The sequence below is a fragment of the Eleginops maclovinus genome, chromosome 2 (genome assembly GCF_036324505.1).
Source record: "Eleginops maclovinus isolate JMC-PN-2008 ecotype Puerto Natales chromosome 2, JC_Emac_rtc_rv5, whole genome shotgun sequence".
In the NCBI taxonomy this organism is placed as follows: domain Eukaryota; kingdom Metazoa; phylum Chordata; class Actinopteri; order Perciformes; family Eleginopidae; genus Eleginops; species Eleginops maclovinus.
In genome coordinates this window covers 229,897-241,533 of record NC_086350.1, presented here as the reverse complement: position 1 = coordinate 241,533, position 11,637 = coordinate 229,897, and the positions used below count along the sequence as shown (strand labels likewise).

General features: G+C 46.8%; 1 protein-coding gene across 3 annotated transcripts; it reads right to left on the bottom strand.

Annotated features, from left to right (window-relative positions):
• Positions 1-6,037: 6,037 nt before the first annotated feature.
• Positions 6,038-10,197, bottom strand: mphosph6 (M-phase phosphoprotein 6). 3 transcript variants are annotated; one of them, XM_063898077.1, is made up of 5 exons: positions 9,987-10,197; positions 9,689-9,801; positions 8,495-8,585; positions 7,871-7,974; positions 6,038-6,290 (listed from the first exon to the last, which is right to left on the bottom strand). In XM_063898077.1, the coding sequence occupies exons 1-5, from the start codon at positions 10,026-10,028 to the stop codon at positions 6,185-6,187; spliced, it is 456 nt and encodes a 151-aa protein (XP_063754147.1). In that variant the 5' UTR covers positions 10,029-10,197; the 3' UTR covers positions 6,038-6,184. The 3 variants fall into 3 exon arrangements, with proteins under 3 accessions (XP_063754147.1, XP_063754156.1, XP_063754164.1); XM_063898086.1 differs by having other exon boundaries at positions 7,871-7,971; XM_063898094.1 differs by having other exon boundaries at positions 8,501-8,585.
• Between the last annotated feature and the right edge of the window lie 1,440 nt (positions 10,198-11,637).

Sequence of the window (11,637 nt, the reverse complement as noted above, 5' to 3'; positions counted from 1 at the left end):
CAACAGACTGGTAGCAGATCTCCAACATCTTGCTGCACACGTTGAAGGATCTCAGCCTCCTCAGGAAGTAGAGTCGGTTCACCCCCTTCTTGTACACAGCGTCAGTGTTGGCCCTCCAGATCAGTCCGTTGTCGAAGTGCACTCCCAGGTACTTGTAGTCCTCCACCACAGATGTTGAGATTTTCAGAAAAAAAATTAAATCCGGCTGTGTGCGTCTCTCTTTAGTGTCCCCTGGTCTCCAGCTGTGTGCGTCTCTCTTTAGTGTCCCCTGGTCTCCAGCTGTGTGCGTCTCTCTTTAGTGTCCCCTGGTCTCCAGCTGTGTGCGTCTCTCTTTAGTGTCCCCTGGTCTCCAGCTGTGTGCGTCTCTCTTTAGTGTCCCCTGGTCTCCAGCTGTGTGCGTCTCTCTTTAGTGTCCCCTGGTCTCCAGCTGTGTGCGTCTCTCTTTAGTGTCCCCTGGTCTCCAGCTGTGTTCCTCTATCTTTAGTGTCCCCTGGTGTCCAGCTGTGTTCCTCTCTCTTTAGTGTCCCCTGGTCTCCAGCTGTGTTCCTCTATCTTTAGTGTCCCCTGGTCTCCAGCTGTGTTCCTCTCTCTTTAGTGTCCCCTGGTCTCCAGCTGTGTTCCTCTATCTTTAGTGTCCCCTGGTCTCCAGCTGTGTTCCTCTATCTTTAGTGTCCCCTGGTCTCCAGCTGTGTTCCTCTATCTTTAGTGACCCCTGGTCTCCAGCTGTGTGCGTCTCTCTTTAGTGCCCCCTGGTCTCCGGGTGTGTGCGACTCTCTTTAGTGCCCCCTGGTCTCCAGCTGTGTTCCTCTCTCTTTAGTGTCCCCTGGTCTCCAGCTGTGTTCCTCTCTCTTTAGTGCCCCCTGGTCTCCAGCTGTGTTCCTCTATCTTTAGTGCCCCCTGGTCTCCAGCTGTGTTCCTCTATCTTTAGTGCCCCCTGGTCTCCAGCTGTGTTCCTCTATCTTTAGTGCCCCCTGGTCTCCAGCTGTGTGCGTCTCTCTTTAGTGCCCCCTGGTCTCCGGGTGTGTGCGTCTCTCTTTAGTGTCCCCTGGTCTCCAGCTGTGTTCCTCTATCTTTAGTGCCCCCTGGTCTCCAGCTGTGTGCGTCTCTCTTTAGTGCCCCCTGGTCTCCGGGTGTGTGTGTCTATCTTTAGTGTCCCCTGGTCTCCAGCTGTGTTCCTCTCTCTTTAGTGTCCCCTGGTCTCCAGCTGTGTTCCTCTATCTTTAGTGTCCCCTGGTCTCCAGCTGTGTTCCTCTATCTTTAGTGACCCCTGGTCTCCAGCTGTGTGCGTCTCTCTTTAGTGCCCCCTGGTCTCCGGGTGTGTGCGACTCTCTTTAGTGCCCCCTGGTCTCCAGCTGTGTTCCTCTATCTTTAGTGCCCCCTGGTCTCCAGCTGTGTTCCTCTCTCTTTAGTGTCCCCTGGTCTCCAGCTGTGTTCCTCTATCTTTAGTGTCCCCTTGTCTCCAGCTGTGTTCCTCTATCTTTAGTGCCCCCTGGTCTCCAGCTGTGTGCGACTCTCTTTAGTGTCCCCTGGTCTCCAGCTGTGTTCCTCTATCTTTAGTGTCCCCCTTGTCTCCAGCTGTGTTCCTCTATCTTTAGTGTCCCCTGGTCTCCAGCTGTGTGCGTCTCTCTTTAGTGTCCCCTGGTCTCCAGCTGTGTGCGTCTCTCTTTAGTGTCCCCTGGTCTCCGGGTGTGTGCGACTCTCTTTAGTGTCCCCTGGTCTCCAGCTGTGTTCCTCTATCTTTAGTGTCCCCTGGTCTCCAGCTGTGTGCGACTCTCTTTGGTGTCCCCTGGTCTCCGGCTGTGTGCGACTCTCTTTAGTGTCCCCTGGTCTCCGGGTGTGTGCGACTCTCTTTAGTGTCCCCTGGTCTCCAGCTGTGTGCGACTCTCTTTGGTGTCCCCTGGTCTCCGGCTGTGTGCGACTCTCTTTAGTGTCCCCTGGTCTCCGGGTGTGTGCGACTCTCTTTAGTGTCCCCTGGTCTCCGGGTGTGTGCGACTCTCTTTAGTGTCCCCTGGTCTCCAGCTGTGTGCGACTCTCTTTAGTGTCCCCTGGTCTCCGGGTGTGTGCGACTCTCTTTAGTGTCCCCTGGTCTCCGGGTGTGTGCGACTCTCTTTAGTGTCCCCTGGTCTCCAGCTGTGTGCGACTCTCTTTAGTGTCCCCTGGTCTCCAGCTGTGTGCGTCTCTCTTTAGTGTCCCCTGGTCTCCAGCTGTGTGCGTCTCTCTTTAGTGTCCCCTGGTCTCCGGGTGTGTGCGACTCTCTTTAGTGTCCCCTGGTCTCCAGCTGTGTGCGTCTCTCTTTAGTGTCCCCTGGTCTCCAGCTGTGTGCGACTCTCTTTAGTGTCCCCTGGTCTCCGGGTGTGTGCGACTCTCTTTAGTGTCCCCTGGTCTCCGGGTGTGTGCGTCTCTCTTTAGTGTCCCCTGGTCTCCGGGTGTGTGCGTCTCTCTTTAGTGTCCCCTGGTCTCCGGGTGTGTGCGACTCTCTTTAGTGTCCCCTGGTCTCCGGCTGTGTGCGACTCTCTTTAGTGTCCCCTGGTCTCCGGCTGTGCGTCTCTCTTTAGTGTCCCCTGGTCTCCGGCTGTGTGCGTCTCTCTTTAGTGTCCCCTGGTCTCCGGCTGTGTTCCTCTATCTTTAGTGTCCCCTGGTCTCCAGCTGTGTGCGTCTCTCTTTAGTGTACCCTGGTCTCCGGCTGTGTGCGACTCTCTTTAGTGTCCCCTGGTCTCCGGCTGTGTGCGTCTCTCTTTAGTGTCCCCTGGTCTCCGGCTGTGTGCATATCTCTTAAGTGTCCCCTGGCCTCCGGCTGTGTGCGTCTCTCTTTAGTGTCCCCTGGTCTCCGGATGTGTGCGTCTCTCTTTAGTGTCCCCTGGTCTCCGGCTGTGTGCGACTCTCTTTAGTTTCCCCTGGTCTCCGGCTGTGTGCGACTCTCTTTAGTTTCCCCTGGTCTCCGGCTGTGTTCGTCTCTCTTCAGTGTCCCCTGGTCTCCGCTGTGTGCGGATCTCTTCAGTGTCCCCTGGTCTCCGGCTGTGTGCGTCTCTCTTCAGTGTCCCCTGGTCTCCGGCTGTGTGCGACTCTCTTCAGTGTCCCCTGGTCTCCAGCTGTGTGCGTCTCTCTTTAGTGTCCCCTGGTCTCCAGCTGTGTGCGTCTCTCTTTAGTGTCCCCTGGTCTGCAGCTGTGTGCGTCTCTCTTTAGTGTCCCCTGGTCTCCAGCTGTGTGCGACTCTCTTTAGTGTCCCCTGGTCTCCAGCTGTGTGCGTCTCTCTTTAGTGTCCCCTGGTCTCCAGCTGTGTGCGTCTCTCTGTAGTGTCCCCTGGTCTCCAGCTGTGTGCGTCTCTCTTTAGTGTCCCCTGGTCTCCAGCTGTGTGCGTCTCTCTTTAGTGTCCCCTGGTCTCCAGCTGTGTGCGTCTCTCTTTAGTGTCCCCTGGTCTCCAGCTGTGTGCGTCTCTCTTTAGTGTCCCCTGGTCTCCAGCTGTGTGCGTCTCTCTTTAGTGTCCCCTGGTCTCCAGCTGTGTGCGTCTCTCTTTAGTGTCCCCTGGTCTCCAGCTGTGTGCGACTCTCTTTAGTGTCCCCTGGTCTCCGGGTGTGTGCGACTCTCTTTAGTGTCCCCTGGTCTCCGGGTGTGTGCGTCTCTCTTTAGTGTCCCCTGGTCTCCGGGTGTGTGCGTCTCTCTTTAGTGTCCCCTGGTCTCCGGGTGTGTGCGACTCTCTTTAGTGTCCCCTGGTCTCCGGCTGTGTGCGACTCTCTTTAGTGTCCCCTGGTCTCCGGCTGTGCGTCTCTCTTTAGTGTCCCCTGGTCTCCGGCTGTGTGCGTCTCTCTTTAGTGTCCCCTTGTCTCCGGCTGTGTTCCTCTATCTTTAGTGTCCCCTGGTCTCCGGCTGTGTGCGTCTCTCTTCAGTGTCCCCTGGTCTCCAGCTGTGTGCGACTCTCTTCAGTGTCCCCTGGTCTCCAGCTGTGTGCGTCTCTCTTTAGTGTCCCCTGGTCTCCAGCTGTGTGCGTCTCTCTTTAGTGTCCCCTGGTCTCCAGCTGTGTGCGTCTCTCTTTAGTGTCCCCTGGTCTCCGGCTGTGTGCGACTCTTTTTAGTGTCCCCTGGTCTCCAGCTGTGTGCGTCTCTCTTTAGTGTCCCCTGGTCTCCAGCTGTGTGCGTCTCTCTGTAGTGTCCCCTGGTCTCCGGCTGTGTGCGTCTCTCTTTAGTGTCCCCTGGTCTCCAGCTGTGTGCGTCTCTCTTTAGTGTCCCCTGGTCTCCAGCTGTGTGCGTCTCTCTTTAGTGTCCCCTGGTCTCCAGCTGTGTGCGACTCTCTTTAGTGTCCCCTGGTCTCCAGCTGTGTGCGTCTCTCTTTAGTGTCCCCTGGTCTCCAGCTGTGTGCGACTCTCTTTAGTGTCCCCTGGTCTCCAGCTGTGTGCGTCTCTCTTTAGTGTCCCCTGGTCTCCAGCTGTGTGCGTCTCTCTTTAGTGTCCCCTGGTCTCCAGCTGTGTGCGTCTCTCTTTAGTGTCCCCTGGTCTCCAGCTGTGTGCGTCTCTCTTTAGTGTCCCCTGGTCTCCAGCTGTGTGCGTCTCTCTTTAGTGTCCCCTGGTCTCCAGCTGTGTGCGACTCTCTTTAGTGTCCCCTGGTCTCCGGGTGTGTGCGACTCTCTTTAGTGTCCCCTGGTCTCCGGGTGTGTGCGTCTCTCTTTAGTGTCCCCTGGTCTCCGGGTGTGTGCGTCTCTCTTTAGTGTCCCCTGGTCTCCGGGTGTGTGCGACTCTCTTTAGTGTCCCCTGGTCTCCGGCTGTGTGCGACTCTCTTTAGTGTCCCCTGGTCTCCGGCTGTGCGTCTCTCTTTAGTGTCCCCTGGTCTCCGGGTGTGTGCGACTCTCTTTAGTGTCCCCTGGTCTCCGGCTGTGTGCGACTCTCTTTAGTGTCCCCTGGTCTCCGGCTGTGCGTCTCTCTTTAGTGTCCCCTGGTCTCCGGCTGTGTGCGTCTCTCTTTAGTGTCCCCTGGTCTCCGGCTGTGTGCGACTCTCTTTAGTGTCCCCTGGTCTCCGGCTGTGTGCGTCTCTCTTTAGTGTCCCCTGGTCTCCGGCTGTGTGCATATCTCTTAAGTGTCCCCTGGCCTCCGGCTGTGTGCGTCTCTCTTTAGTGTCCCCTGGTCTCCGGATGTGTGCGTCTCTCTTTAGTGTCCCCTGGTCTCCAGCTGTGTGCGTCTCTCTTTAGTGTCCCCTGGTCTCCAGCTGTGTGCGTCTCTCTTTAGTGTCCCCTGGTCTCCAGCTGTGTGCGTCTCTCTTTAGTGTCCCCTGGTCTCCAGCTGTGTGCGTCTCTCTTTAGTGTCCCCTGGTCTCCAGCTGTGTGCGTCTCTCTTTAGTGTCCCCTGGTCTCCAGCTGTGTGCGTCTCTCTTTAGTGTCCCCTGGTCTCCAGCTGTGTGCGTCTCTCTTTAGTGTCCCCTGGTTTCTGCATGAGTTCTGATCCGAGTTTCTGAAATCTATTCTTTTTTGAAATTCTTTTTTTCTTTCTTGATATCTCAACATTTTGACTCCAAATTTGTGGAAAAAACTGTTTTTTCACAAATCATTCATAGTTTTTCATAAAAGTGTTATCTGAACATTTTGACTGTTTTCTGAAAATGTAAGAATTCAGATTTTTTTGGGGAAAGATTCAGACATTTTTCTGAAGATCTCAAAATGTTGACTTATCTGAAAATCTTTAGAGTTTAGACCGAGTTAAGAACGAGTTTAGACCGAGTTAAGACCAGTTAAGACCGAGTTTAGACCGAGTTTAGACCGAGTTAAGACCAGTTAAGACCGAGTTTAGACCGAGTTTAGACCGAGTTAAGACCGAGTTTAGACCGAGTTAAGACCAGTTAAGACCGAGTTTAGACCGAGTTTAGACCGAGTTAAGACCAGTTAAGACCGAGTTAAGACCGAGTTTAGACCGAGTTAAGACCAGTTAAGACCGAGTTAAGACCGAGTTTAGACCGAGTTTAGACTGAGTTAAGACTGACTTGTTTTTATATCTGCATCGTTTCTCCATGTGTTGTCAGGTGCTGAAGGTGTGATAAATGAAGACAGGACTCATGAATACAAAGAGCTTTGGATTTAATGCGTCCTGCAGCACAGACTGTAACACAGAAAACATCAGAGGTGAATCTCTCTTTACAAAACAGGATGTATAACATCCACTGGAACATCTGGAAACATGTCCTTCAGATCCTCTCATAGAAAGGAATCAGTCCTGTGGCTTCAGGAAGACCCTCTTGATGTCCACGTCCTCTGATGTCTGATCACGCTTCCTGGAAAACTTCTTCCTCATGCTGCCCACCAAACTCTCATACCTGAGGACCAACAGGAGGTGTTCATCATCTCTATCAGCTGACTCCATCAGATATAATGAGACTATATGAGATATAATGAGACTACAGCAGATATAATGAGACTATATGAGATATAATGAGACTATATGAGATATAATGAGACTATATGAGATATAATGAGACTATATGAGATATAATGAGACTACAGCAGATATAATGAGACTATATGAGATATAATGAGACTATATGAGATATAATGAGACTATATGAGATATAATGAGACTATATGAGATATAATGAGACTATATGAGATATAATGAGACTACAGCAGATATAATGAGACTATATGAGATATAATGAGACTACAGCAGATATAATGAGACTACAGCAGATATAATGAGACTATATGAGATATAATGAGACTATATGAGATATAATGAGACTACAGCAGATATAATGAGACTACAGCAGATATAATGAGACTATATGAGATATAATGAGACTACAGCAGATATAATGAGACTACAGCAGATATAATGAGACTATATGAGATATAATGAGACTATATGAGATATAATGAGACTATATGAGATATAATGAGACTACAGCAGATATAATGAGACTATATGAGATATAATGAGACTACAGCAGATATAATGAGACTACAGCAGATATAATGAGACTACAGCAGATATAATGAGACTATATGAGATATAATGAGACTACAGCAGATATAATGAGACTATATGAGATATAATGAGACTACAGCAGATATAATGAGACTACAGCAGATATAATGAGACTATATGAGATATAATGAGACTACAGCAGATATAATGAGACTACAGCAGATATAATGAGACTATATGAGATATAATGAGACTATATGAGATATAATGAGACTATATGAGATATAATGAGACTATATGAGATATAATGAGACTACAGCAGATATAATGAGACTATATGAGATATAATGAGACTATATGAGATATAATGAGACTACAGCAGATATAATGAGACTATATGAGATATAATGAGACTATATGAGATATAATGAGACTACAGCAGATATAATGAGACTATATGAGATATAATGAGACTACAGCAGATATAATGAGACTCTATGAGATATAATGAGACTATATGAGATATAATGAGACTATATGAGATATAATGAGACTATATGAGATATAATGAGACTACAGCAGATATAATGAGACTATATGAGATATAATGAGACTATATGAGATATAATGAGACTACAGCAGATATAATGAGACTATATGAGATATAATGAGACTACAGCAGATATAATGAGACTCTATGAGATATAATGAGACTCTATGAGATATAATGAGACTATATGAGATATAATGAGACTATATGAGATATAATGAGACTATATGAGATATAATGAGACTACAGCAGATATAATGAGACTATATGAGATATAATGAGACTATATGAGATATAATGAGACTATATGAGATATAATGAGACTATATGAGATATAATGAGACTACAGCAGATATAATGAGACTACAGCAGATATAATGACACTATATGAAACTATAGGAGAATGAAGATGGTGTGTTTACCGGAGCGCCATCTCCTCGTCCGTGACGTCCAGCTGCATGCAGCTCACTTCCTCTTCCTGTTTGTCCTCCTCTTCCTCTTTAGGGTTCATCATCACCATCAGCTTCTGTGACAACACACACCAGTGGTCTCTCATGGATACTCTTCATATATAGAATATGTATTAGGGCAGCACCATCAGGGGAAGGGTCATACTGCGATTATTGTGGATAATATTAATGGAATCAACAAAGAGTAATGTGTGCTTGGTCAGGGAAAGGGAAGAGCACAGACACTTTCTCAAAGAATCAGAAACAAATAACACAAATATCGGAGCGGTACGCTACGGTTTAGAAAATAAACCTTATTGAGACATTTAGATATAGATATATATATATATATATTTATATTATATATAATATAAATATAATATATATATATAATATAAATATAATATATATATATAATATATATATATATATATATAATATATATATATATATATATATATATATATATATATATATATTATATATATATATATATATATATATAGAACTGAAATGTTCTATGTATATTGTCCCCCCCCCCCCCCTGAAACAGCTATAAGGCTACAGGGAGGTTCTGAAGGATGAAGTGGAACTGACCTCCACCTCTGGGTTGAACCCCTGGAAGGAGAAGCGTCCGTACTTCAGATCCTCACAGGAAACCAGACTCCGCTCCTCCAGGATCAGGTTCCTGATCAGGACAACACAGACACACTCAGCCGGAAGTTCTTGTTAAAACGTACCGGTTCAACAGCAACAATACCCAGAACCAAACCCAGTTATCTCTTCAATTAAACATCTCAGCCCGGAGCCAGACCTGCCCCCCTCCAGCAGAGCCAGGAGCTGCTTCTGGTGTGAGGGTAGACCCAGGTCCGGTCTGTCTGAGGATAGACCCAGGTCAGGTCTGTCTGAGGGGCCAGGTTCAAGTCTCCAGTGTTCAAGTCCGAGTCAAGTCCAAGTCATTAAAAAAATGTCCAAGTCAAGTCCAAGTCGAGTCCACGACTCATCCAAGTCAAGTCCAAGTCGAGTCCACGACTCATCCAAGTCGAGTCCGATTAGAGTCCCTATTGATCAAGTCCGGAGGGGGGACGACACAAGATAGCAGAGCGAACAGGTACAGGAGGCGTAGAGCGAGGAGATCATTGTCCACTAGTTAATCGATTGCGGATGGCGTCGTGCTCGCGGACAGATAAAAAAAAAAACTAAATGGGTCGCAAAATTTACAGTGGGGCAAAAAAGTATTTAGTCAGCCACCAATTGTGCAAGTTCTCCCATTTCAAAAGATGAGAGAGGCCTGTCATTTTCATCATAGGTGCACTTCAACTATGAGAGACAGAATGGGGGAAACAATCCAGGAAATCACATTGTAGGATTTTAATGAATTCATTGGTAAAATAAGTATTGGGTCACCTACAAACAAGCAAGAGTTCTGGCTCTCACAGACCTGTAACTTCTTCTTTAAGAGGCTCCTCTGTCCTCCACCCGTTACCTGTATTAATGGCACCTTTTTGAACTGGTTATCAGTATAAAAGACACCTGTCCACAACCTCAAACAGTCATACTCCATTTACAAGCATCTCTCATCTTTTTAAATGGGAGAACTTGCACAATTGGTGGCTGACTAAATACGTTTTTGCCCCACTGTACCTGGGCGGCCGTTAACACACCTGGGCGGCCGTTATCACACCTGGGCGGCCGTTAACACACCTGGGCGGCCGTTAACACACCTGGGCGGCCGTTAACACACCTGGGCGGCCTTTAATAATATCTGTCTCAAAAGGACTCTTCTCTCACTCTCGGGCCCGGAGCTCGGGCAGGTCCAGGTACCAGTGCTCGTCGCTGATGATCCTCCGCTCGTCTTCCTCCAGCTGCTTCTTCGTCTCCGCATCCAGACCCCTCTGCATGAACTGACACACACACACATGCACGCGCACCCACACACACCCACACATAAAAAATGTTATACCAATCTGCTGAAATAATACAATACTTTAATACTTATGTACTTGAGTAACAGAGTGTTTGTACACAGCAGTGGATGTCAAGTTAAAGATAAACAACAACTGCAATAATAGCCTCGTGTTTCTCTCACCTTCATGCGCAGCAGGTTCTTAGAGAGCTTAGAGTCGGACATAGCCCTGAGCACAATATCACTGGCAGAATATGATATAGTTTACTAAGTATTATAAAGTACTAATATAACTACAGGCAGTACACCGGGGTCTGAAGCTAAAGGCTAACAGCACGCGCAGCCTCTGCAGACAGGAGCAGTCAATCACCGAGTGGATTTACTCTCCTTCTCAAGGTTTGATTGTGGGGGGCGAGCAGAGGTAAAGGAGCACTACCGCCCCCTGCTGGGGGGAGGGTGGAGCAGCGATCAGGGGAAGAGCGATGGCCAGGACAACAAATGCTAATAACCCAAGTAGACAAAATAACATACAAAATAATAAATGATGTGCCTCCGGTATTTCTTAACTACTTGACTGAAAATATCAGAATGTTATTATTATACCATTTTCACCTTTTTATGACTTTTTTTCTCAAAGTTATCACTTGTTTCTCAAATTTCCAAATTAAGACTTTTTTCTCAATTTTCTGACTTTCTTAAAAACTAAATGTACCACTTTTATTTTGAAAACCTCAGCTTTAAGATAAGACGGACCTTTATTTATCCCTGTGTGGAATTCAGGCGTTTCGCAGCAGCAGAAAGAGAGACACAGATTCACACCAGGATGAACAGCAATTAATGTGAAGATGCTAAACGTTGACCCTTTGAGTTAATATAGAGGTCAGGGAGTTAAATATATTTGCATGAGGTGTGAGAGCAGGTTAGGGTACATCTCTGACTTCTATCTCAAAATCGTGTTTCTGAAGATGTAAAAACTCAGAAATTGTTTTTTAATCTCAAAATCTTTACTTTTTTTTTTTTGACTTTTTAAAAATCTCCAAATTTGGACTTTTTTCTCAAAATTCGAAACAAAATTGTTGTTTTATTTTTTTTATTTTCTACATAAAAATCTGTGCTTTCAATTTTAGTCGTTTTGGATTTTTTTTTTAAGTGATCTGTAGCTCCAGCTGTCTGATCCTGTTCTGAGTGTTGTCAGTGTGGGGGCAGTCCTGGGGCCAGGATAAAAACACTGAGGGCGCTGTTAAAAAATCCGAGGGGGCGAATTTTATTTTTAGTAAAATAAAGTCAATTAATGTACCCATGCAAAAAAAGCTGAACAATTAGAACATACGGCTACTGTTCCACATTTAAAAGACTTATCAACCAAATCATAAAAAAGAAATCACAGAAAGCAGAATTCCCACAGAAGTAGATCTTGTAGCGATGTTTGTGAAGATGATGAAGAAGTCTCCGGAGACACCAGCTTCTATATAATAAGGTTTATTACAACAGCATAGTATCAGACACCAACACGGGCGATGCGGGGTTCCCAGAGCCAATTGTGGAAGTCCCCCGAACAGTCTTTGTGCATACACTTTATAGGAGACATGTGGGTGTGACAAAATGCGATGTTCTATGACAGGGGTCGGCAACCTTTAACACTCAAAGAGCCACTTGGACCCGGTTTTCACAGAAAAAAAAACACTGAGAGCCGCAAATACTTTTTGACATGTAAAATGAAGATAAGACTGTATATAGTTTGTAATTAGTATTACTATTGTAATTTCACCTTTCCGCTCTGTATAAACAAGTATAGTGTGTTGCTTATGAAACCCATGAAGTGCCGCAGAGAAAA

Bases quoted from the DNA above. Each gene is read 5' to 3' on its own strand.
- mphosph6 (XM_063898077.1), bottom strand. From the start codon at position 10,028: ATGTCCGACTCTAAGCTCTCTAAGAACCTGCTGCGCATGAAG. The intron at 8,586-9,688 runs GTGAGAGAAGAG...TGTCCTGATCAG, and splicing joins CCCGAGCTCCGGGCCCGAGA to GAACCTGATCCTGGAGGAGC. The intron at 7,975-8,494 runs GTCAGTTCCACT...GTGTTGTCACAG, and splicing joins GGTTCAACCCAGAGGTGGAG to AAGCTGATGGTGATGATGAA.